General features: G+C 48.1%; 1 protein-coding gene and 1 long non-coding RNA gene across 4 annotated transcripts in view; one reads left to right on the top strand and one right to left on the bottom strand.

Moving 5' to 3' along the window:
• ROR2 (receptor tyrosine kinase like orphan receptor 2) overlaps window positions 1-25298 on the bottom strand; it is a 184916-nt gene that overhangs the window by 19329 nt on the left and 140289 nt on the right. For 2 of the 3 annotated variants that reach the window (XR_013386526.1, XM_077910004.1), the window contains exons 3-4: window positions 7337-7624; window positions 6501-6531 (exon numbers count right to left, since the gene is read on the bottom strand). Coding sequence is in view for 2 of the 3 variants with exons in the window: in XM_077910004.1 (XP_077766130.1) it covers window positions 6501-6531; window positions 7337-7624 (319 nt within the window). In the remaining variant the exon portion in view is untranslated. Of the gene's footprint in view, window positions 1-4617; window positions 5382-6500; window positions 6532-7336; window positions 7625-25298 lie in introns of those variants that run through there. The other variant, XM_077910009.1, reaches the window with a different exon arrangement.
• LOC144320892 (uncharacterized) lies at window positions 7817-25053 on the top strand. The gene is made up of 4 exons (XR_013386517.1): window positions 7817-8679; window positions 21693-21888; window positions 23231-23415; window positions 24363-25053. It is a non-coding gene; the product is annotated as an uncharacterized LOC144320892 (long non-coding RNA).

The following is a 25298-nucleotide window of genomic DNA, read 5'->3' as shown; positions in this document are numbered from 1 at the left end:
TTTTTTAAGAAGTCATTTACAATAATGTTAAAAGTACACAAGAGTAGCCAAATTCATAGAAACAGAAAGTAGAATCATGGTTGCTAAGAATTGGGGCAAAGGGAAATGGGGAGTCATTGTTTAACAGATACAGAGTTTCAGTTTGAAAAGATGAAGATGTTCTGGAGAGTTTGGGTGATGGGTGCATGGCAACATGAATGTGCTTTATACCACTGAGTTATACACTTAAAAATGGTTGAAATACTTAGGAATAAATATAATAAAGTATGTACAAGACCTCTACACTTCAAACTTCAAAACACTGTAGAGATAAATAAAAGAGAACCTACATAAATAGAAATATATTCCATATTCATTGGGTGGACCATTCAGTGGTTCTAAGGAGTCAATTCTCCCACAGTACAATATCACCTATCAAAATCCTAGCAGAATTTCTTCACAAATTACTTTAGATTATAAAAAAGTAAATAACTATATAATGTGAAAATAAACAAGTGAGCAAAATTAATAGCACCAATAAGGGGTAGACTTCTACCATGTATCTCCAGATGTGTGACCCTGAAAAGGAAACGTCACTTACATACTTTAAGTAAAAAAATGCATATGCAGCATCTAATCATGGACATCACCATACACATTAGCCAAATTCAAATGCCGAGATATTCTGTATGATAACTGCCTTGCATTTGTCAAAAATTTCCATGTCCTGAAAGGCTGAGAAACTGTTCCAGATTAAAGGATGTGAAAACAATGTGAAGAGGATTCTGTCCCAGGGAAGGGGTCTAAATGGTATTACTGGGAAGGGGTCTAAATGGTATTACTATAAATTAAATTAATGACAATTAAAGAAACTGGAAAATGAATGGCAATTCTCACTGGATTTGAAGCTCTTGTTCTATAAGGAAATATGGTTGATCTTAGGAAATACACACAGAAGCATAAAGGGGGAAAGGGCATGATGAGTGCAGCCAATTCTCAAGTGGCTCAGGAAAAGTAGTAATTACAAATATGTACAGGACAATAATAAATCAAATATGGCAAAATGAGAGTTGGTAAGCCTGGGTAAAAAGATACAAGAAACATTACTATTACTCTTCTCATCGTAACTTTTCTGTACATTTGAAGCTATTTCAAAATGGAAAGTTAAGAACATCCCCAGACACACTTATGTAGACATTGACAAACTGATTCTAGAATTTACAGGCAAATGCAAAATAGAATAGCCACAACAATCACGAAAGAGAGGAAGGATGAGGGTGAATTTGCCCCATCCAACTGTAACAGGTACCACAACGTTACAATTATGAAGACAATGTGATGCTGGGATATAAGGACAGATCAACAGAACATGATGGAGAATCTCTCAAAATAGACCCTCTCCTATGATCAACTGATTTTCAATAAAGGCATGAAGGCATTTGAGAAGGATCAATCATTTCAAAAATGGTGTCAGAAGAACTGGACATTTGTATGGAAAAAAATAAAGTCATGACTCCTACTATACACAAAAACTGCCTTTGAGTTGGATCACAGACCTGACCATAAAAGCTAAAACTATGTCACTTATAGAAGGAAACACCAGAGAATATCTTTATTGTACTGAAGAAGCAAAGGCAAAGATTTCTCAGACATGATGCATAAAAGAAAAGAATGATAAATTAGACTTATCAAAATTAAATTTTCCTGCTCATCAAAAGACGGCATTAAGAAGATAAAAAGGCAGGGATCCTGGGTGGCTCAGTCGGTGAAGTGTCTGCCTTCAGCTCAGTTCACAATCTCAGGGTCCTGGGATCAAACCCCCATTGGGCTCCCTGATCAGTGGGGAGTCTGCTTCTCCCTCTGCCCCTCCCACCTCATGCTCATGCTCTCTCTCTCAAATAAATAAGTAAAATCATAAAAAAGGAAGAGAAAAAGGCAAACCACAGACTGGGAGAAAACATTTTATGTATTTGACAAAGGAACTGTATACAGAATATATAATGAACTCTTGTTGCTCAATAGGAAGACAAACACCACAGTAAAATTGGACAAAAGCCTAACAGATACTTTACAAAAGTGTGGCCTGAAAAGATGGTCTTACCTTTTGTGAGGAGAAAATGTAAATTAAACCACCCTGAATCATCACAACACAAGATGCTGAATGGCTAAAATCAGACAACACCATGTGTTGGCGTGGATGTGGCTGCAACTCACACACTGTTGGTGGCAGCATCAGGTGGAAAAACCACTCTAAGGGAAGAGTTTGGCCATTTCTTATGGCTTATGTACATACTTACCATCTGACCCAGTAATCCCACAGACAAGGATGTATTCCAGAGAAACTGAAACATGCTCACAAAAATACCTGAACACAAAACATTCAAAGCAGCCTTATTTATAACTGCCCCAAACTGGACACCCAAATGTCCACCCATGGGTACATAAACATATTGTAGTATTGTCATAAAACAGAGGACTTACCACCAACAAACAGGAATAAGCCACAGGAGGAATCTTTCAGATACTACATGTCATGAAAGAAGCCAGACACAAGAGTCTCCCAAGAGGGTGTAACCACCGCACAGCAGGAATTTTTAGTTTTTGTTTGTTTCATTCATTGCTATATTCCCGACCCCTTGAACAAAGCCTGGCATGTAGTTGCCCCCCAGTATAAATCTGTTAAATGAATGAATGATTTCCTTAAAAGTAAGACACCATGCTTTATATTTCTAATTCCAAGATAAAGTACTCCTAGCATCCAACTACGCTGATGTCATATTAGATGTGACAAAAGTGTGCACTTGGTCCAACTGAACACAATCAACGCCAACATTCACACCATAAAAACCCAAGTCAGCAGAACCTCTCAGAAACACTTGGTTCTGCCCTGGTCATCTCTAAGGCCAGGATCACGCGAGACGGCCAGAAGCAGAGAAACGGCAGCTCACGTGTGACCAGTTCACCAGGAAGTAAGTGTAATTCTCCCACACTGTGTTCAGGGAGCTGGTCCCTCCGGGGCAAACCTCAGAAGGTTGGTATTTCCTTGGATGACTTTGGAGGTCGGTGTGTGAAAAGCTCTCATCCATGCATCACAGGGCATAACAGCTAATGCATGGGCTCAACTGAAAACAGAGAAAGACCAAGTGGAGGCATTAAATGTGTTACTACACGTCCAGCACTAATACTATCATTACCGCTAGAGCGCAAACATTTTCGACTGTGTCGTTATGTGGTCTGAGTTAAGGAGGGTGTGTGTTCTCTAATGACTTTACCCACGATGATCTCTTTACTCGCTTATTGCCTGCATCACATAATCTTAAGATGAATTAGTTTCTATTTTTATTCAAGTCCTGTACTGTGGGATTTAAGGAGTTATATTTTCCGAGAAGCAGCATCTATCATGACAAGAAGTCACAGAGAAAAAAAAAAATTAGGCTGGCTTCTCTCCTCCCTCCAACTCAGTTTGATTAGGTTGCTGGTATAATGGCTTTCACATCAAATGCACAGTGTCAGCCTTTTGTCTGAGCCGGTTTACTTACCAACAGTAAGGCAGCTTGGTTTCTCCTGAAGTCATTTTTAATAATTGGCTTGTTGGCAGTTTCAGTTTTTTTTTTTTAATAGGGCTATTTTCCTGTAATTAGGATAAAGCTTGAACTTGGTTATGACAGTTCCCCCAAAAATAGCAGTGGAAGGAATTGGAGGGAACAGAGAGGTGAGTTCTGTTTAGACATGTCAACGGTGGGGTACCTCTGAGTCATCTGCCCGGAGATGCCCCTGATGTGGTGGAGTTTGGGGGCCTGGAGATGGGGAGATAGACCAGGAAATGGGGCTTCCAGGGCCACAAACAGTAGGGGTGGTGAGTGGCCAAAGCCTTGGAGTCACTTGCCATTTGTAAGGTAAGAAAAGGGCTCAGGAAACAGCCCCAAGGAAGGCGATTTTCCAGAGGCCAATGACTAATGTAATTTTTAATTGTCCAAGAGAACACCACAGCTCCCTTTAGGCAGCGTCTGCTGCTACACATTATGTGTGCACACACGTGTGGGCCACGATGTCGGCCAGAACAGCAATGCTGGGAACAGAGAAGCTCTGATGTGCAGGTCTCGGGGCTACCCCATTCTAACACCCCTCCACCGCCTGGCCGTGCCACCAGGCTACCCTGCGGTGTACATACAGGTCTGTCATCATGAAAATGAACCACATTCTAAAAGAGCAGATAAAAATGAAACCCATACATGAAACATGAGACACAGAGCCTTACATTAATCCCCTCACGTTACCCAAGCTGCTACCTGAGTAAGCCGTAATAACGCCGTCTTTGAACTTGGGTCTGTGGAGTCACAGCCTGTTCTTAAAGTCTTTGTTTCCCATACACACACCCTCCTCACCTTCTCTTCAAAAGCATGAAAGGAAAAGCATTGTTTGAACAGCAGTAAATCCCTGTACCTCGCTCAACACACACGAGCCGGTGGGGTGTCCAAGGATCTGGCAGCATGTGCAGGTGTGGTTGTGCAAGGGCTGCAGCTGGGAAAGGGGGCCTGGAAGGGAGTCCTAGCAGCCGTTCCCACTCACATTTCAGAGCAGCAACCCAGTGCTGGCCTGTTGCACTCAGTGATCGACCGAGGCTCCACCATTACTCACTGTTCAGCTCTGCATTTGCAGGCACAGGCACTCGGCTGGTCCAGCAGGGAAAGAATCTCAGGAAATGTCCCAAGAGAGGAGTCAACAGGTGGGATGAGCTGGTGACACTCCAGAGACAAAGGTGGAGAACTTATGGACAAATCTGTCTTAAGCCCACTGATTCCCTCTCTTTCTGTCTTGGTTTTGGTTAACTTCCAGAGATGCCACATGGAGGTGGAGTTTAGTCTACTGAATAAAGGTCGTGGTCACCGTTGGTGCCTCTGACTACGAGGTCCCTGATTACAGAAGGTCGTCTGCTGGCACAAAGCAGCAGATCGATTCAGCAGCCCAATGAAAGAATAACTCACCCCAACTGAGTAGATTTCAGACCTGGACCGCAAAGCTACTCAACACCAGGAGCTCTATTACGTAACATAACATTAATACATTAAAAGGAGTAAAACCACACAGCAACCTTTGTATCTGAAAAAGTAACTGCAAAAAATCCGAGTTCTATGCAATTCTGATAAAAATACAAATGGACAAAAGTCCAGATGAAAGAGTAAAAGACAATGGCAAAGAAGCCTAAAAATATGGTAAAGTGGATGTATGAGTCAGCTCAGGCTGCCATAACAAATAGCCCAGGTGGGACAACCTGACTTTTCATAGTTTGGGGGCCGCTGAGAAGTTCAGTATCAAAGTAACAGCCTCTTCAGCTCCTGGCTTATAGACAGCGACCCTCTTGTTCTGTCCTCACATGGTAGACAGAAAGAGCTCTGATGTGTCTTCCTCTGCTTGTAAGGACATGAGTCTTATAGGATCAGGGTCCCATTCTCAGGACCTCATTTAACTGTCATTTCTTCCATAAAGGCCTTCTCTCTAATACTGTCCCAGGGGCCAGGGGGTTAAGGCTTCAGTGTATGAATCGGGAAGTGGAGGGCTGGGAAGAGAAAGGGTGGGAGATGTAATTCAGTCGATAGCAGCAGGGTAAGAAGATTTCTTTAAATATATCAAGATCCACCTTCTACAAATAGTGCCCGATATGCTACCTGGGGCCCCTGCCCACCCTTCCCAGTGACCAGTGCTGACGAGGTGCCGGGGGTGGGGAATGTGGATGAGCAAATACTGACCAACACGTAGCATCTGTGTCACCGTTCACAACATCTGGAGCTGAAGCCATGGCTCTCTGATACGTCTGGACAAGAAATGAGGAGCCCAGTAGCCCCTGCTAAGAAGCCCTGACAAGAGGGGTTCTGGTATGCAGGATGACAGGACGTGCAGGGTCCAGAGAATCTCCCAAGATGGACAGGTACAATGCAAAGATGATGCATCAGGGAAAAGGCACCTCGGTTCACAGTCAGGACCCACCCACGGCTGAGAAAGATGCATGAGCCAGACTCAGCCTCAGTGTCCTCACCTGGGAAGGTGGGTCCGACACTTGCCTACATCGGAGGATGCCAGGAGGCTCAGTGGCCACACATGTCCTAGACCCACAGCCGGTCACGAGTGATGCTAGGATTTTAGTGAGAGGGGACTCCCTGTTTCTAAATGTGCTCAGGACACCTGATGGCCCCAAGAACCTGGCCTGGACACTTACACTCCTCCCAGCTGCCTTGTAAGCTCACTGTCACTGGAAGGAACCACCAACAATTGCTCTTGCGACATCTCTCCCCAATGCTGAGCCACAGAAAATGTAACGGTGTTCCCCCCGAAGCAAGCACATCGCCATCCTTATGTGAAGTCCAGCCAACGTCCAGCAAATTCGGTAAAGACGTGCAGTTGCTGGATTTAAATCCTGGATCCTTATATAACGGAAACCCTTTATAAGGGTTTATAAAAAACCCTTTTTTTCTCATTCCTTTAAACGGGAATGAGAAAATGGTTTGAGGAAAACAGATACTTACTGAAAGTTATGATTTGGGCTGTGTGTTGGACCTAAAAAAAAAAAAAAAAGAAAGAAAGAAGACAGGTTATTAATACTTCACAATTTGGAATCAATCTTTTTTTTTTTTTTTTTCCAATCCAGCCCATGGTAAAGGCAGCCACAGGCCAGTGTGCTCATTTGTGGTGAGCCGTCCTCGGGCCCTGGGCTCTGCTGCTGCCCAAGATTACATGCCAGGGACGCCGAAAACCACAAAATGTGGATGGGGAGCACTCTCGGTTTCTGCAGAAACATTTGGAGGTATTTTTGGAGTTCTTGCTGCCTTGTCTCCCTCTCTCCTCATCTAACCTTGATTCAGGAGATGTTTCCTAACCAGGGCCCAAATGGTCTGGAGCCCGGGTGGCAGGGCTGGGGCAGCGCGGGGATCATCTGGCAGCTGGGATGAGAGAGGACTCATCCACCCCTCCCTGTCGCCACCGGTGATGAGGACGGTCGCCCCTGGGCTCGGCACCAGGTACCAGGTACCTGGTAGTGCAGTGTGTGTGTGTGCGTGCACCTCCTCGTGGGACCACCACCTAGGACACAGCCTTCACGCTCACCTCACAGAAACGTGTCTGGGGCTCCCTTCTGCACTCTGGGTTTACAGACCGCTCCGTCTGTGTCTGTGTTCCTTTACTACTAGCAAGTGGCTGCAGGTTAGGCCGGGCCCTCGTGCACAGGGAGAGGCCACAGGGAAGGGTTTTATTGATCCTTCTGCTGGCAGGTGGGGGTGCGGTTTCAAGCTGCAAATGACCCTTCTGTCCCGGGGCTTCGAGTGTCCCCACCTGATAACCGCACACCCAGGCTGCCCCGACTCACCGAGCCGCACAAATAGGACGCCAGTGGCCGTGATGGTCTTCACCCCGTTGGTGGCCACGCACTGGTAGTAGCCGGTGTCCGTCGTGTCCAGATCTTGGATCCGCAATCGCGAGCCGTATTCTGTCTTGCGGATGATGACGCGCCGGGGCTCCTGCACCACGGGGGCATCGTTCTTCAGCCATCGCACGGTGGGGGTGGGGTTCCCCGCCACCTTGCACTGGAGAATGGCTGTCTGGCCTTGCACGATGGTGATGTTGTTCACTGGCTCCAGAAAATTCAGGAAGTAGCCTGCAGCAGAGAGCGATCACAGAACAGCAACACTGAGTGAGGGCTGGCAGAGGGGGCTGCCGGGCGCTCCTCCTGGGACCGGCTCAGGAGGCTCCTGTTTTCTCTCACGTAAATACAGCCCATTCCCGGCACTGGTGATAATAATGTTCCAGAATGTTCTGAGAACACTGGGTTAGCAAAGCACTGCTCCTATGGAAATACCGTCAGGTTCCTTTGGGCCTCTGGTCACAGTATTGTCCTCAATCATGGCATAAGTTCATTTTACGTCTGTTTCTGCCTGAAGACACCTTATTAGGTGTCCATGACTAATATGGGTCGTGGATCATCAACATTGAGCCCACGGCCACCACTGCTGTTAACTCGTGCCTGAAGGAAGCTTAGCTAACTCGTGTTTTCTCTGTAAGGCACATCACAGCTTTCTGGGGCTTAGGAAGGCCAACCAGCGCTCCAGCACCATCACTGGGGGGATTTTAAACAGCGAAATCACCAACAGAAAGAAAAAAAAAAGCAAAAAACACAGAACTATATGGACCACAGAAAGGATACTTGTTCACAATATGAGCTGAAACAGTTAGGCAGGGGTCGCCTTGTTGAGCCTCAGCTAGGAATGTGTACATCGGGCAAGTCTAAATTGTCACGGCTCTAGGCACGTCTGTGAATGACCACAATGGCTTCATGAGCACTGATTTGGGCATTAAGGGTACACTTCAGACAGTAGGGGTACTCGAAAGTACGAAAGCCAGAGCGAGGATCAACTGTGTTTCTCTTTGCAAGCACTAGGTTTCATCTCACTGAGCCACCATGTAAGTCACACTTGGAAAGGCCATGCTCTTTCCTGCCACACCACCAACTACAAAACCTCGATAAGGAAAAATTCATCGCAAAACAGACACCCCCTCAGAAATGAGCTAACCACTGGCCTGGACAGAACAAGGATGTCAAGGCTGAGTGCTGCTGAAGGCCCTGTCCTGCTGCACCTGGGACAGGCGCTGGAGAAGCTGTGTGGGGACCCACACTGGATGGAGTGCAGGACCCGAGAGGACCCAGAGGACAGAGTGAGTGCAGCTGGAGTATGGGGCTCAATCCACTCAGGGGTGGGGATGCTCAGCTGGTGACATAGGCCATGGGGAACAGGAGGAAGTAAAACAGATTAGAGAGGAGAGAGTATGTATGTATGTGCGTGGTGTGCATCTCTGATGTGTGTGTGGTATGTGTGTGTGATGTGGTGTGTGGGTGTGGTGTGCAAGTGTGACATGGTGTATGTGGTGTGTGTGTGAGTAGTGTATGTGTGTGTTTGTGTGGTATGGGTGTGGTACAGTGTGTGTGTGGTGTGCATCTCTGATAGGTGTGTGTGGTGTGATATGTGTGTGTGAAATGGTGTATTTGTGTGATGTGGTATATTTGTGGTGTGGTGTGTGGTGTGCAAGAGTGACATGGTGTATGAGGTGTATGTGGTGTGCTGTGTGTGAGGAGTATGTATGTACATGCTTGTGTGGTGTGGGTGTAGGTGTGGTGCAGTGTGTGTGTGTGTGTGCACACCTCTGATATGTGTGTGAGGCATGAGGTATGTGGGTGTGATGTGGTTTACTCATGGTGCAGGGAGTGTAACTCCGTGTATGTGCGGTGTGTTGTGTGATGTGTGTGCATTTTAGTGTGTGATGTGTGAGTATATGCGTAGTCCAGGTCAGGAGCTGGGAGATCATGCTGTCAAGATAAGCATGCAAGCTAAAATTCCGCAACACACACAAAGACCCTAAGGTTAGACAGATAAGACAATCAACCATGAGGAGGTGAACTCACTTCAGACAAAACTAAGATACATTCATGCTATGAATCTTTTGGCTTCATTTCTGGTAGGTTCCTACCCTTTTAAAAAAATAAAATGAAGTTGAAAGATGGCACATATCTCTTATTACTGCCTCACTGGATGGAAAACTATAGGGTTTCTAGTGGACCCCTGAGGTACGTTTCACAGGCTGGGTGAGAGCCGCTAGGTGTTGGGTGACAGGAGGCAGCAAAGCGGATGGGAGGCTGTGGATTTTAATAGGCTGGGATGGTTTTTCTCGACAAGGGACAGTGGATAGCTGTCTGGAGAGGTGTTAATAACTAGCACTAATCATTATTACTCACATCATTAAATTCCACCTTGATGCTCTCCACTTAATTCACTGAATTAACCTATGGAACAGAATTCTCATGGATGACACAAAGCTGGAATGTGAGAGACATGTCAATGACAGCTCCCTGGAACCAAGTAGGGTGATGTTCTGGACGTACACTCTTCATTAACTCGATTGCACAAGCTGGACTTGGGGAGATCTGGTTCCTGCAGCTCCCACCCTAGACCTCTGGGTCTTCAAACACAAGAGCCAATCTGATTTGGACGGTCTGAAGCAGTTACTCTGACATAATCTCAGGCACAGATGACGGTGAACGCACCATTTCACTGTGTCTGGCCGGAGCCCAACTTAATCAGAGAGCTTCATATGAAGCACTTTCAAGTTGCTTAATATTCAAATGCTTCGTTGAGGTTTGCATAACATGGATGCAGAGTGGGGCATACAAAACAGCCATCAAATTATGATGTAAAATAGCAGATGACACGTTAAAGTTACAACGATCTCTTCTTGGCCTAAGCTTAATTATAATTCTCATCTCCACGTTGCTGACAGTTCCTCCAGAGACCTGTGACAAACCAGAGCTTCCTGGCAGACCAGGGCAATGGCTCCATGTAAAGGTTGAACATAAGGGTCTGTGTCTCCAAAGTGATCAGCAAACATCTACGAGCAGCAGGGCCTGGGGGTTCTCGGGGCCGGGGGACATGGTGGTCACTGCTGGCTCTCATCTCCTGCCTTTGGGGGACTGGCTTGATGGTGGCTCTGCCACCACCTCCCTCCACTTTAAGGACATTTGCATACGTCAACCTGGGACAGCTCCACTGGCTGGCTAAATATTCTGAAAGATAGAGGAGGATCTTCTTCAACATGGAAACATTTCTCTAGAAAGGGAGAGAAAGTGGGATAGAAGCCAGAGAAGAAAGTTAAGGGGTCTGTTCCTTTCGTCCAACCAAGGAGACTTGAGGAGCAGCCAGCCGATAATTATTGCCCAATGATGCAAACAGAGCCAGTATGTTTCTTCTCCAGAATATCTTTTTTACATTGAATGGGTGTGGAAACATGGAATTCTTCATCATATCCGTCCACAGCTTCTCCTACATCCTCGATCGACAAACTGCTAAGCGTAAGACTTGAACCTGTCAGTGTTCCCCATTCTCTGGCTCCTCTGCCCTCTGCATGGACACGAAGAGCTTGGTGTTGACTCCATCCCACCGCGCAGGACACTGTGAAACCATCTACTGGAGTCAGAACGAGGTTTAGTTCAGAGACAGTGCCAGCAATTCCCCGTCAGACGTCTTCATCATGATAGCTAATGTGGCCTGAAGAAATGCTCGTGTGCCTTACACCACTGATTTAATCATTAAAGCACTCTTGGCTCTCCCTGTTTACATGAAATATCTAGACCAAGTAAATCTCCAGAAACAGAAAGCAGATTAATAGTTAGTTGCCAGAGGCTGGGGGAGGGGAAATTAGGGAGTGACTCTTAATGGGTACGGGGTCTCCCGCTGGGGTGCAGAAAAAGTTTGGAACTAGAGCGTGCTGATGGCTACATGTCATCACAAATGTAATCCTTGGTCAGAAAATGCCCCTAAGGAGGGACGAGGTACATGTCGATGAGCAAGGGGAGACGAGGTGGACAAACCTGGTAAAAGTGGGAGGTGGGGTGGGGTGGGGTGGATGGAAGTACCAGGTGGGAGGAGGAGCCACTGTGTTGAAAGCATCCTTCCCTGAGTGCTGGCAACCACCCTCAGCTTTGCTCAGATCCTAGGGTAGGTAAGGCATCCACCGATTTCTTCCGAGCCTGAGGCATCCAATTTTTCCAGATCCCCTTCACTCTCAACAGATGAACACTCACCCCTGAAGCCACACCCTCCTCAGTTTGCAGAAAACAAAAGAGAACCTAGTGCAGCAATCTCATCCTCACGTGGTATTCTTACTAATTCTCCTCGATCCTGCCCGCATCTAAACCACCAGTGCTCAACTCTGTCTTCACACTGGAGCCACCCGGGAGCTTATAAAAAAGACCACCTTCACCCCCATGGCAACCAAGACCCAGGAGGGGTCTGGGCAATGGTATCTCCCAAAAGCTCTTAGACACGTGGCTGGGGCCAGGAATACTTGCTTTCGGTTGCTGAGGACAAAGAACAGCTGTAGTGTCAGTGAACCGAAGCCATCCAAGAACAAACTTAAGAGCAGGCCAGAAACCACCCCACGATGAAGTACCACTAGAGGAAGACATCAGGACTGGGAAGAAGGTACCTACATCTCCAGCACCGGCCCCCGGTGATTCTAGATGCAATGGCATATGAAAGCCTTGTCCTCCTGGGAATGGATAAGGCTGACTCTCCACGGATGGCACCTGTGCCCCAAGCTAGGTCTTGAATCAGCCTCCTTCCTGCTCTACTGGAAGGTCAGAGAGACCAAAACCATAGGTAGATGACACAGTAACTGCAAAAACTCATGGCGCAACCTCCCCCACCAGGTGGGTGATTAAACTGAGCTTTTAAAGGGAAGAAATTAGGAAGACATGTAACGGCAGACAGCTGACGTCCATGGTATCAATACTTTGGAAATTTTCTCTATTCTCCCCATACTCTCACTTACTGGAGAGGGGGGAAGGGTCCCTTACTCTTCCTAAAACACACCCAGCTGGCCCTTTATCATGCAGTCAACCAGAACACCCCATCCTCAGATATTTGCTGATTCTCCAGGGTCAAGTCTCTGCCACAAGGTTGTGTCCACAGAGGGTGATCCCTCAGCTGCCGCATCTAAAACAGCCTCTATTCGTTTCTAACTTCACTCCCCACACCACTGATCTCAGCCTGTTGCTAGGGCAGTGTCACATTTGTTAAATTATAATAAATGAAATAAGCTTTGACATCAAGAATAGCAAATGTTGGGGCGCCTGGATGGTTCGGTCAGTTGGCAACCCGACTGTTGGTTTTGGCTCAGTTCACGATTTCAGGTTTGCGAGATCGAGCCCCTCGTTGGGCTCTGTGCAGGGTGAGAAGTCTGCTTAAGATTCTCTCTCTCCAAAAAAAAAAAAAAAAAAAAAAAAAAAGGGATCCCTGGGTGGCGCAGCGGTTTGGCACCTGCCTTTGGCCCAGGGCACGATCCTGGAGACCCGGGATCGAATCCCACGTTGGGCTCCCGGTGCATGGAGCCTGTTTCTCCCTCTGCCTGTGTCTCTGCCTCTCTCTCTCTCTCTCTCTGTATGACTATCATAAATAAATTAAAAAAAAAAAAGATTCTCTCTCTCCCTCTGCTCCCCCCCACCTCCCCAATGTGCAAGCACGCATGCACGCGCTTTCTCTCAGTCTCCAAAAAAAGAAAGGTTTCTCGATCTCATGGCTATTTCTTGTCCAGATTCAATTTAGAACCATCCTGGTAGTTTCGGTTTAAAACTTGGGGTGTCGGGGCAGCCCCTGTGGTGCAGCGGTTTAGCGCTGCCTGCAGCCCTGGGCGTGATCCTGGAGACTCTGGATCGAGTCCCACATCGGGCTCTCTGCATGGAGCCTGCTTCTCCCTCTGCCTATGTCCCTGCCTCTGTGTGTGTGTGTCTCTATGAATAAGTAAAATAAAAATCTTTAAAAAAATAAAAATTAAAAAAATAAGACTTGGGGTGTCAGAGAAAGGCTGCATTTACAGATGATTTACGTTAAACTGACTTATTGACAATTTGGAGAAAGTACAGTCTATGTTTCTATGTCAGACCTTCTCACCTAGTCAAGAAAGTTTGGTCATTTTCTTTGTAGAGACCTTCATATGTATTTTTAGGCAGTTTTTTAGGTATCCTAGAATTCTTAGTACTTTAAGAATTGTTTTTATTTCCATCTAAGTGGTTTAAGGAAGGCTTATAGGACAAGTCTTGGATTTCTACATATTGTACTAATTTCCTATTCCTGCTATAACAAATTAGCACAGACTTAGTAGCATAAACCAACACAAATTTACTATCTTATAGTTCTGGAGGTCAGAAGTCCTGACATCAAGGTAACGGCAGGGTTGTGTTCCTTCTGGAGGCTCTGGGAGTCTCTGTCCTTGCCTTTACAGCTTCTGGAGGCCACACATGCCCTGGGTGATGGCACTTCCCTTGCATTCAGCCCCATATCTGCCTCCAGCAGTACATCTCCAGATAGTGATCTGACACTCCTGCCTCCCTAAGGGGGGACCTTTGTGCTTACACTGGGCCCACCCGGATCACCCAGGATCATTTCCCATCTCAAAATCTTAATCCTGTCTGCAAAGTCCCTACACCATGAAAAGCGAAACATTCACAGATTCCAGGGACATTTTTGGGAGGTCAATATTCTGTCCACTGTGTATATTTTTCTTTTATCTTGCCACTTTACTCAACTATCTTATTAGTTAAAATAGTTTCTGACCTGACCATCTTGGATTTTCTATGCAAACTTTTTCTTCAAAGAGCAATACTGTAGCCTTTTTGCTTTTAAAATTCATACTGCTCACATATCCTTTTACCTAATCGTTTTTGCTCAATATTAGTTTGTATTAATTAAAATTTTAGAGTTTTTTTTTTATTTATGATAGTCACACACACACACACACACACACACAGAGAGGCAGAGACACAGGCAGAGGGAGAAGCAGGCTCCATGCACCGGGTGCCCGATGTGGGATTCGATCCCGGGTCTCCAGGATCGCGCCCTGGGCCAAAGGCAGGCGCTAAACTGCTGCGCCACCCAGGGATCCCTTAATTTAAATTTTAAATACTGAAATGATACAAACATATAAAAAATATAAATAGTAATGTAACAGATACCTGTTGCACACATCAATAGTGTGTGTACATATCAACATTTTATACTAATTTTACCATATTTGACTTAGAACACTTTTTTATAAAGATTTTATTTATTCATGAGAGACAGAAAGAGAGAGAGAGAGGCAGAGACAGGCAGAGGAAGAGGCAGGTTCCCAGCAGGGAGCCCGATAAAGGACTTGATCCTAGAATCCCAGGATCACAACCTAAGCCAAAGGCAGACACTCAACCACTGAGCCACCCAGGGATCTCTGACTTAGAATGCTTTTTTAAAAATTAGACATTCTAGGATGCAACTAAAATCCACACTTCCCCATTTCTCCCTCCCTCTCCTGAGAAATGGTACACACCATTCCAATGTGCATTTTTATTGTTTTATATTTTTAGAAATTTTCTCTGAAAGATCATCTTTGCTAGTTATTTTTTTTTCAATCAAAGTCATCTTGGGATTTATCTTTGTTGGTGTTCATTTATTTTAACAACTGTATAATACTTCACTGTACAAACAAACCAGGACTTCTTTATCCTTTTCCCAACTGAGGGGTAGCAAGCTGTTTCCATATTTTTGCGAGTGTTTAAAGACCACATGTATACACGTCTCATCCTGCACACATGCAAAAATATCTTGAGAGCATCTACTTGTATGCAGAGGGGATGTCACAGGGCCTTGAAGTCTCTCATTTTTCTAAGTCTCAAGAATGCTTGAAATCATGCATGCTCACTATCAATGTCAGTTAATCTGTTTCCCCCACAACTGTGTTAACATTTGGTGTTTAGGGGATTAAAAATGTTTGCCATCCGATGGATCTGAAATAGTGCTGTTTCACTACTGCATCTTAAAGATGTCACGAGCTTGAGTGTTTTGAAAGGTTTACTACCCACTGGGCTCTCCTTCTGCAGCTTTCCGTTCAAATTTTTACACTATTGCTCTTTTTCTAACTTCTGCAGTTAATGATTTTTCTAATACATGCATTTAGAGTACAAATACCCTTCAACTTTTTCTTTGCCAACTAACAAATTATTTAATCTCCATAACGTTGCCCAGACCCAAGTGTATCTTAAAACTTACATTATGTTTTCCCTTTTAGGTATGTTGTTGAAAGTATTCTTTTTTAAGATTTTATTTATCTGGGAGAGAGAGCACAAGCGGGGGGAGGAGCAGAGGGAGTGGGAGCCCAATGTGGGGCTCGAACGCAGGACCCTGGGATCATGACTTGAGCTGAAGGCAGCCGCTCAACCGACTGAGCCACTCGGGCCGCCCCGAAAGTGTTCCTAACTGCGCTGTTGTCACAGAACATGGCCTAGGTGATGACAATTCTTTGATATCACTGAGATTTGTTTTACAGTCTACCACAGAGATAATACTTACAGTAAGTGTTGCACATTTTATTGGTAAGAATGCGTTTTCTCAGGGCGCCTGGGTGGCTCAGTCTGTTAAGCATCAGCCTTCAACTCAGATCTTGATCTCCAAGTCCTGAGACTGAACTCTGTATCAGTGGAGAGTCTGCTTCTCCCTCTCCCTCTGCCCCTCTGCTCATGCTCTCTCTCTCTCAAATGAATAAATTTTTTTAAAAATCTAAAAAAAAAAAAAAAAGAATGTGTTTCTCTAACTGCTCAGTGCAGGGATTTTTAAATGTCCAGTAGATGAAGCTTGTAAAGTTTTTCAAATTTTAATATGCTTATCTATTACTTTCAGTGGTACCTGTGTTCACTGGTTCTGTATTTGTCAGATGACTATTAGTAATTTTGTCGGGTTGTGTTTATGTATTGGAAACCATGTTGCTAGGTACAACAAACTTTAGGTTTATGGCATCAGCTAGTCATTAGGTCACTCAGTAAGGCTTTTGTCTAAGAGACCATTTTGTCTGACAATAACGTAGCTACCTCAGGGTACTTTTGATTAACACAGTCTTACACTGTATTTTTCATTTTTAAAATCATTTTTGTGATTATATTTTAAAGATGGATCTTGTAAAGAACATATAATTTAACACGTTAATTGATGTGTCTATCTGTGTGAATGATGAGTTTTTTAACTGGCAAGTTTTATTTTTAATGTTTTCATTTTGCATTTTATTCTTCATTCATTAATCCTCCTTTCCTGTGTTCTACTGGGTTTCTTTCTTTATTCTCCATTTTTCCCTTACTAATCTATTAACCTGTACATGCTTGCCTTAGAGAAGAGCAGGTTCCTCAGGTGTTTCCTCATCCTGAATCGCATTTGCTCTTTGGGTAAAGGACTGCGGTTGTGAAGATCCTCAGTCTTGGTCGAAGAGTAACCCGTGATTTTCACACTTGAGTAACAGTTTAGCTGGGTATGGAATTCTAGACTGGAGATTACACTGCCATCTTCTGGCTTCTGTGTTGACTGCTGCAAGTCCTACTTCTTGTTCCTTCCTAGGTAATCTGACCTTTCCCCTTGTAAGCTACCTTGCATATTTCCTCTCTGTCTTTGCCATTTCCATGGATCTTGAGCTGTGAATTTATTTGTATGTAGCCTTAATGGGCTTCCATCCCAATTCCATCCATTCTATAAAATTCTCCACCAGTATCTCATCAAACATTGTTTCTCCATACCCCTCTATTTCTCCTCTAAATTTTCCTCCTGGAAGATGCTGAACTTCCCCTTGTATGCAGGTCCTCACTGTGCTTCACTGCTTTTATACTCTCTAAACCTTTGTAATCTCCAGCTGTGCGCCATCTGCTCCTTGACCTGCTCATCAAGTTTCTCGTTTCTCTGACTACAACTTATTTCTAGAAGGTCTGTTTGGTTTTCAAACCCATCACTGCCTTTTCTTCCTTTATCTTTAATCCCTCTGACTCCCTTGTTTACTAGCTCACCACTCATCCCAAGCCTCTCTGAGTGTGCTTTATAATTTTCCACTGTAGGACTGGTTTTTCTGTGGGAACCCCTTGAGGACGGAGTTCCTGCAACAGGCAGTGCCAAGTTTTCATGTTAACTCTTGGGCCTGGGATTTCCCCACAACATTCCTGTCACATAAACTGGGTTTCCTGATTTCTCACAGTAGCAGCTACTGTGCTTGCCCCCTCGAGCCAAGGTTCAGGTGAGGACTGTAGGCCCTAGGTCTCCTGGCTTGCTACCAAAGGCTTACCTACCACACTCAGTTCTCTGAACCCTCTGATTCCCTCTGGTTTGACGCTGAAACCCAAGGCTCCAGCAGCTGCAGCTGAGCCTTGTGGAACAGTTTCTGTAACAGTTTCTGTAATGATCTTCCAGAAGCCTTATTTAGGGTACAAGAATTGTAAATTCTTTCATTTTCCTAAAAGCAAATTTGATTTTTGTTACAATTCTTATTTTTCCCAGTTGAAGGAAATGTAATAGCTCCAATTCCAAGTGAAATTGGTAACACCAAAGGCATTTATTTGTTCACATAATCTCAATCAGCATTCTCCTACTCCTGGGTATTCTCTCTAGTGTAGCATTTACATTTGGGGGTCTCTTCTGGTATCAGTGCTTTGGAGGATTTGATATATCTGCAGAAGCCCGTGGCCCATCCCCAGCTATTGTTAAGGTGCCCATGACTTACTGGGTGTTCCTTCTCCCCTGGAGCCCATGGATGTGCCCACGGCCACATGGGGACACCATCTTTCACTGCTGGGGATCCCATGTCATACGTGCATGACACTTGCAGAACACAACTCTCTGTCTCAGATAAGCTAAGCCATGAAGACATTCTCCAAGGCCACAGAGTGAGACCACCCAGAGTGGATCCTTCCTGGCAGCCCAGGGCTGTCACAGTTCTGCTTCCTTCCTATCTGGCTCCTGGACATTGCTCTATCTCTCTCTGCAAGTTCACTTAAGCATTTCCATCTTTTACTAATTTTTATGGAGCACTTGTATGTAATTTAAGCAGGAAGGTGGCCAAGTTCATCTGGTCCACCACTGTAACTAACCATCATTCATTCTCTGGAGGCCAAAAGGAAAGGCAGAAAGAAAGTTCTCTCAAGATGAAGCACACCATTGCTTTGGCCCTTGGCTTTATTCACAGGCACCCATTTAAACTCCCGGCTTCGTTTCCCTTTTGTGCAAAATACGGGGTGTGTAACTAACTTTTGCTAAGCTCTCCTCTAGCTCACAAGGCTCCCTTTATGGCCACCATAAACCTCTCCAGACAGGACCAAACAGCCCAAGTAGGGTGGGACCCAGACAACTGAGAATCTGGCTCCCTTGGATCAGTCGACTCCCCACAGTGTTAGAGGAGAACAGAAGTCTTCCCTTTTAATCAAGAGGGTTTCCCCTGCTGCACAGCAGGGTAACTTTAAGAACGATGCTAATGGGCTCCGTGGCCCTGCTGCCAGGCCAGCCTTGTGCTCATCCCTAACTCTGGAAAGTGGAGCTGAGTCCAAGCATGAAGACACCCAAGGCAGAGGTAACAGGAGACCTCATCACCATGGGATACCCCTCCCACCTCACAGTCAGATCAGCGATTAATGCTGTTGTTTTTTTTCAAATCCTGACTGGCCGTCCACATGTTCTCCAACATGGTCAAATCACTTAGGTGCCTGAGGAGCTGCTTGTTTACCAGGCCACACCAACTGGTCTGGGAAGGAGATGAGGAAGGCCGTGTGCACTTGGGGTCACGGGGTCACAAGGCCACAGGGCTTTGGCTGGTGGGAAATAAAACAGACAACCTGTCTGGCAGGGCAGGTGAGGGGGAGACCCCGAGAGCTGCACACAGAACATAAAGCTGCTCTTCTCTTGGAGAAGCATTTACAGGCCAATAAATGAGCCGGGGGCAGGGTCAGTGGGTCACTGTGGCTCAGACGTTCCCGCTGAGCTGTCTAGTGGTCTGCCCAGCGGCAGCTGCAAACAGCGGCAGCAGCGGGGTGGGCTGGACAAGTGGGTTGGACGAGCCAAGGAGCAGCAGGGGCAGGGGAGGAGGGCATGAGATTGCCAACGGTGGGAATCAGAGAGCAGGGGAAAACAGGAGCACAGGAAGTCTGAGGCCCTGAGCAATGCAGGAACTCATGTGACAGGGTCTGCAGTCTGGAGGAGAGTGCCCGTCCTGCGGGGCAGCGAACGGTGGCCCCCACAATGCCGCGTGTTGGGGCTCAGTCCCTAGGACATGTGAACATGCTCTTATCGGCAAATGGGGGCATTGCTGATGTCATCTCATCAATCTGAGGTCGTACGGGCAGGCCCCGGTGCAGTGGCTCCATCGGAAGAGGGACATTTGGACCCAGACGCACAGAGAAGACCATGTGGCAGACCGTGCAGCGACAGGGGCAGAGGTGGGAGTGGCTGCGGTCACAAGAGCAGGACATCCACCCTGCCAGCCCCTCCAGCGGCACCAGGTCCCCCTCGGACATTCCAAAGGAACTGAGCCCGCCGCTGACACCCTGACTTTGGACATCTGGCCTTCAGTAGATTTCGGAGGTTAGAGACACCTAGTGTGTGCTCCCCAGGTACGACAGCCCTCAGAGGCGACAGCAGGGAGCAGTGGGGGGGGGGGAGCTGGCACCACATTCCAACACCTGCACACGGGGCCATGTCCTGGCCTCACAAGGGGGTAGGGCATCACCACACCCATGTGCAGCTAGCAGACCCAGACATGGACAAGCCCAGAGAGAAACACGCCCCAAGAACAGCTGGAGGGGGCCACATGCCAGCCAGTGCACACGGACATGAGACAGAGGGAAACAGACACAGATCCAGGGGTTGGAGGCATGCACACACGCACGCACACACACGCATGCACACGCATGCACACACACACAGACAGCTGTTAAGACAAGCACATGTGAACAAGCCGATCATAGGGTGGTGGCCAAACCCAATGAGCCTTGCTTGTCTCCAGCAGGAGCCACAGTCACAATGCCAGGCAGTGGCCGCCAGCTGCAGCCACTCCTTCCTGGCCGAGGCTGTCTCTGCAAGGACAGGGGGCCGGGAGTTGAGGGGAATCTGGGACGAAGGGGCAATGAAGAGGAAGGTGTGGGGGCAAAGCCCAGCCTCATGCTCCGGGAGTTGGGGTGCATGTCCACCCTCCCTGGGGAAGACTCACCGTGAGCTCGCACGAGGCCTCTCCCCGCCCTCAGCCCAGGACAGCACGAGTGTGTGTGCTCTCACACCTCTTCTCCATGGGCTAGGCCTTACTCCAACCACTGCTCAGTCTGTCCACATCCTGGACAGTCCAACGGGAGCTGCAAATTCTTGGCGTGGGAAGGAGCGAGGGTGTTCAATAACGGGCCTTCCCCAAGGAGTGGCACAGAGCTCAGGGCTCTTTGCACTGTGTCTGCAACAGGGGGGTGAGGTTTTCTACTTTACCCATCAGCCCTGGAGCCCTTATACCTGCAGCAAACTCCAGGAAGCAATCACACACACACACACACACCCAAAAGTTCCAGAAACGTACCCAACACACACTCTAATCAATCCATGCCTCTTACATGAGCCGGAAACCCAGAGCTCAGCAAACAGAAACAACGGGCCTCGTCTCCATGCCGACGCGGTGATCTCTGCTGATTTTTCTGTTCCCTGTGCCCAAGGAGACCTGAGGTCAGCACCGCAGCGCCACAGGCTGCACGTAGCAGGGCCAGCCTGGTGAGTGAGGCGTCATGTCTGCCCTGTGACTTAGAATGCCCCGAGGACCACCTATAATTGCAATGTATCCCCAGGGGGAAGAGGTCGGAACTCCCCTCCTGGTTTCACCTGGACGACGAGCAGCCCCTCTCCTGGGACGGGAGACAGGAGCACACCGGGTCTGTCTGCAGAGGCCGCGGGACACGCCGGCCCCCAGCACCACCCTCTGGGCTCTCGGAGTTACCCGCTCCCCACAAGCATTCCAAAGTAGTGATTTTACAAAACCCAAGACGTGTTACATATGTACTTCAAACACAGCCTCGGAACACAAGGGCAAATGGCTTCCAGGCCAAACGTGTGCTTTTGTGAGTGTCCCGACAGGAACAGTGACCGTGACAAAAATACCACTAATGATCTTACTCGTAACAGGTAGTGTGTCAAACGTAGCAAGGAACGCAGGCTCCTGGTAAGCCCTCCCTCCTGCGTGAACAGCACTTCAGCTGGAATCGCCCCCTCCCCGGGCCAGCTTCAGTCCTACCGGTGACCGTCGTCTGGCATACCGAGGTCTCAGGCAAACTTCCCAGCTGTAAATCACAGTCTCCTGTGTTTATTTTCTCTTCTACGTAGGTTTTCTGCCTGGAGATCTTTCTCTCTCAGGACCGACCACCAACTCTATACGTGTTCAGCGCTCAGTACTGGCGCAGTGTATCCGAACACAAGCACCGTCTACACCTATACCGAATTCCCAGATCCTAGTCCGCGCAGAAGAGGCAAAGTGGTTCTCTCACCGAGGGACTGACCTACTGGCCGTTCTCACCTGCCCGTGAGTTCACAGACGCGGGGGCACCATGAATGTAAAGCAGGTTAAAGCAGTAGCTCCTACAGCCCATCCAGCTGTTACTACTTTTTTCTAAGAGTTCAGCCAAATGGGGCCAAGTGGTGCCATAGTCTGATGTTCAACAAAAATCACATGGAATAAGCATGGCCAGGCCAATTCCTCTCGTCACTGAGCGTACGAGGAGGAGGCCAGGGGAGCAGAGAGGAAGGCAGCGTCAGTATCCTTTTGTGCAAAAGCCATAACCCAGAAAAGGAAGAATATCACGCCAGAGAAGCAGAGCATAGGGCTGCAGGGGAGTGGCGGGGGCCCCAGCTGGGCCATCTGCTACGATCCTGTTCCCGAGGCCCGTGGAGGTCCAGAGGCCTAGAACGGAGGCCCACGCTGACCGTCACACCTGGGAAGGTAACACACGGTACATGCCTCCTGCCGCTGCTTCCTGACAAGGGCGGCACCCTGAGCCCCTTTAGCCCCCGATGGCCGTGGGTGCTTGGGCTGCAGGGGCAGCCGGAGCCACTTCCCGGCCTGCTGTGCACTCAGGCCAAGCCCCATTCAGACAGCTGTGCCCAGCGTGCTGCACCACCCGTGCATGGCCCTCTGCTTCCTCTGTGCTGCCACCCACAGCATGCATGCACGCACGTGCGCACACACACATGCACGCACACACAGAGAAATGCACATGCACATACAAACACACATGCACGTATGTGTACACACACATATATGCACACCGTCACATACACATGTATGTATGTAAACACAGAAATACATGCACACATGCACAGAAACACACCTGCATACACGTATGCACATGCATGCACGCACATAATCACATGCATGCATGTACACCCAGAAACACATGCATGTGCATACACATGTGCATGTACACTCATGCACACAGAGAAACACACATGCATGCACATGCACAAACACACCTGCATACATGCATGCACATGCATGCACACACACACCTGCTTCACCAGTGAACTTCTGCACTTGGTGTTTCTGTGCCCAGGAGAAGGGAAAGCAAGTGTCCAAAGGCCTCAGCACTGTAGACACGAAGCACGCATGGCTTTCACACGATCCCATGTGGGTTAACAGAAACAGACGGAGGCTATCAAATCCCAACTAAGCAGAGGGTGTTACAAAGCATGCAGTTGTGGGCCTGAGATACTGCTCAAACACCAAAAAGAAAGACCCAGAATACCACCCAAGGCACCAGATCTTGTCCAGGTTTGGAGCTTGTGGCTGGATGGGAATAACAATTTCTGTCAAAGTTCAGGTCACGATCATTTCCGTGCCTCAGTCAGCAAGTGTGTCTTCCCTCCAGGTGGACCCCCCACTGCCGTCCATCCTGCAGTCGCCTCTGCCATCCCCCCCATGCTGCTTGAGGCACAGCTGTGGCTGGGGGGGTGCTCCCAGCCCCTCTGGCCCCCAGGGACCCAGCACCCTGCACCTGGGGGACAGGTCTGCTGTAAACACGCTGCTTCCCCTGGGTGCTCCTGAGGCTACCAGGTGAGTGCAGGTTAGGTTTGGACTCTATGGTTCATCCACCTCTGCTCAGCCTGCCTCACCTCCCCCTCCCTGCATCTTACCTACTCCCTGCCTCTCATCTCCCTCCTGCAGCCCCTCACCTTCCTCTTGCAGCCCCGCACCTCCCTCCCGCAGCCCCTCACCTCCCTCCTGTATCCCTCACCTCCATCCTGCAGCCCCTGACCTCACTCCACCTGCCCCACACCTCCCTCCACCTGCCCCTCACCTTCCTGCAGCCTCACCTCTGTCCTGCAGCCCATCATCTCTCTCCTGCAGCCCCTCCCCTCCATCCTGCAGCCCCATCTCCCTCCTGCAGCCCCTCACCTCCCTCCTCAGCCCCTCACTTCCATCCTGCAGCCCTTCACCTCCCTCTTCCCTCCTCAGCCCCTTCTACTTCTCCTCCATCACCCTCCAGACCAAGGTGATCTTTGCAGAGAATGATCAGGCTACACCATGTTCCAGGCCAGAACCCTGCACAGTGGAGGATGGTGCTCAGAATAAAATAGAACATTCTCCCGCCACCTAAAGAGCAGTGTATGTCCTACCTATGGCTGCCCAAACAGAGCTGTCTGTGGTGAGGGAATATTCTGGATCCGTGCTGCCTATCGTGGTGGCCTTTATCCACATGTGGCCACTGAGCACTTGAAATGTAGCTCAAAGACTGAGGAACTGGATTCTTAATTTTATTTAATTTTAATTGATTTAAAGACCCATGCACAGCTGATGGCCTTGGTATTGGGTCATGTTCGTTTAGCCTCTGGTGATCCTTCTGACCTCAGCTACCCCAGTCCTTTCTCTCAGTTGCTCCAAGACACTAAGTTGTCTTGACCCTGGGGCCTTTGGACAGGCACTGCCATGGCCCAGGACACCCTCCTCTTTGACTGTCAGCTCCTCAGATCTCTGTGTCACATCCCTTTCCTTCCTTCCAGCTCACCACAGCCCCGTCTCTTCCCCCGAGCTACTCTGTCAAGGTCTCAGGATGCTGACTCCCCAGTACGGGAAACATCACGAGGCAGAGACCACACACAACGGTGTTATGTTATTTGGGTCCCCAACATGTGACTGGGTCTCACACACAGCTGGCACAGAGGGCCCGTCAAGGAGTATGTGTGGGCCATCTGGACCGTGGGCTACGGCAGCCTTTCAAGAAATGATTTCAGACTCACCATCAAAAACCATCTTCCTTCTGAAGAAACATTTCCCAAGGCCCAGCACCTGAGGCATAGGCCTTGCCCGCCTAAGGATATATCCTTGTCCTGGTCGAGGCCTGACCCCTGCAAGCCCTGGGTCTCTGTGCAACCATAGTGGGCTCTGCACACCTGGGCGTCACCAAGGGCAGACAGAGCTCCACATGCCCTTGACTGAGACCACTGGCCTCGAGCAAACAGCATGTACCAGTGAGCGTCCCATGTCACCCCAGGAAGCCTCTTGAGACCGACGGGGACGCGCCAGTCCCAAGACTGGAGCCAGGAGACTTGAGTCCTGGCTGCTCAGTGCCCAGGAGACCCAGCCATGGACACGTGGAGGGAAACCACCTCCTGAGGGGACCTAGGACCCTCAGGGCAGGGAGCTCAGCAATTATTTTAGGCTTCTGGTCTTTGAATAACCAGAAAGATGCTAAGCAGAAATAAAGTCAATGCTTTAATAGATCACCGTTAGGCACTGAACTGTGTCTCCCAGAAATGCACACGTAAAAGGCCTAGTCCCCAGGGGGAGGGTCTTTGAGGTTGGGCCTTTGAGAGGCATTAGGGTAGATGAAGCTCAAGAGGATCAGTGCCCTAATAGGAGGAGGGCCAGAGCACTGTCTCCGGCACCTGGGGACAGCGAGAGGGCGCCACTTGCAAGCCTCCTTAATTAAGAAACCG

This window comes from Canis aureus, chromosome 1 (genome assembly GCF_053574225.1).
Source record: "Canis aureus isolate CA01 chromosome 1, VMU_Caureus_v.1.0, whole genome shotgun sequence".
In the NCBI taxonomy this organism is placed as follows: Eukaryota; Metazoa; Chordata; class Mammalia; order Carnivora; family Canidae; genus Canis; species Canis aureus.
Note: the sequence above shows the minus strand (reverse complement) of the source record. Positions and strands in the feature narration are given on the sequence as shown.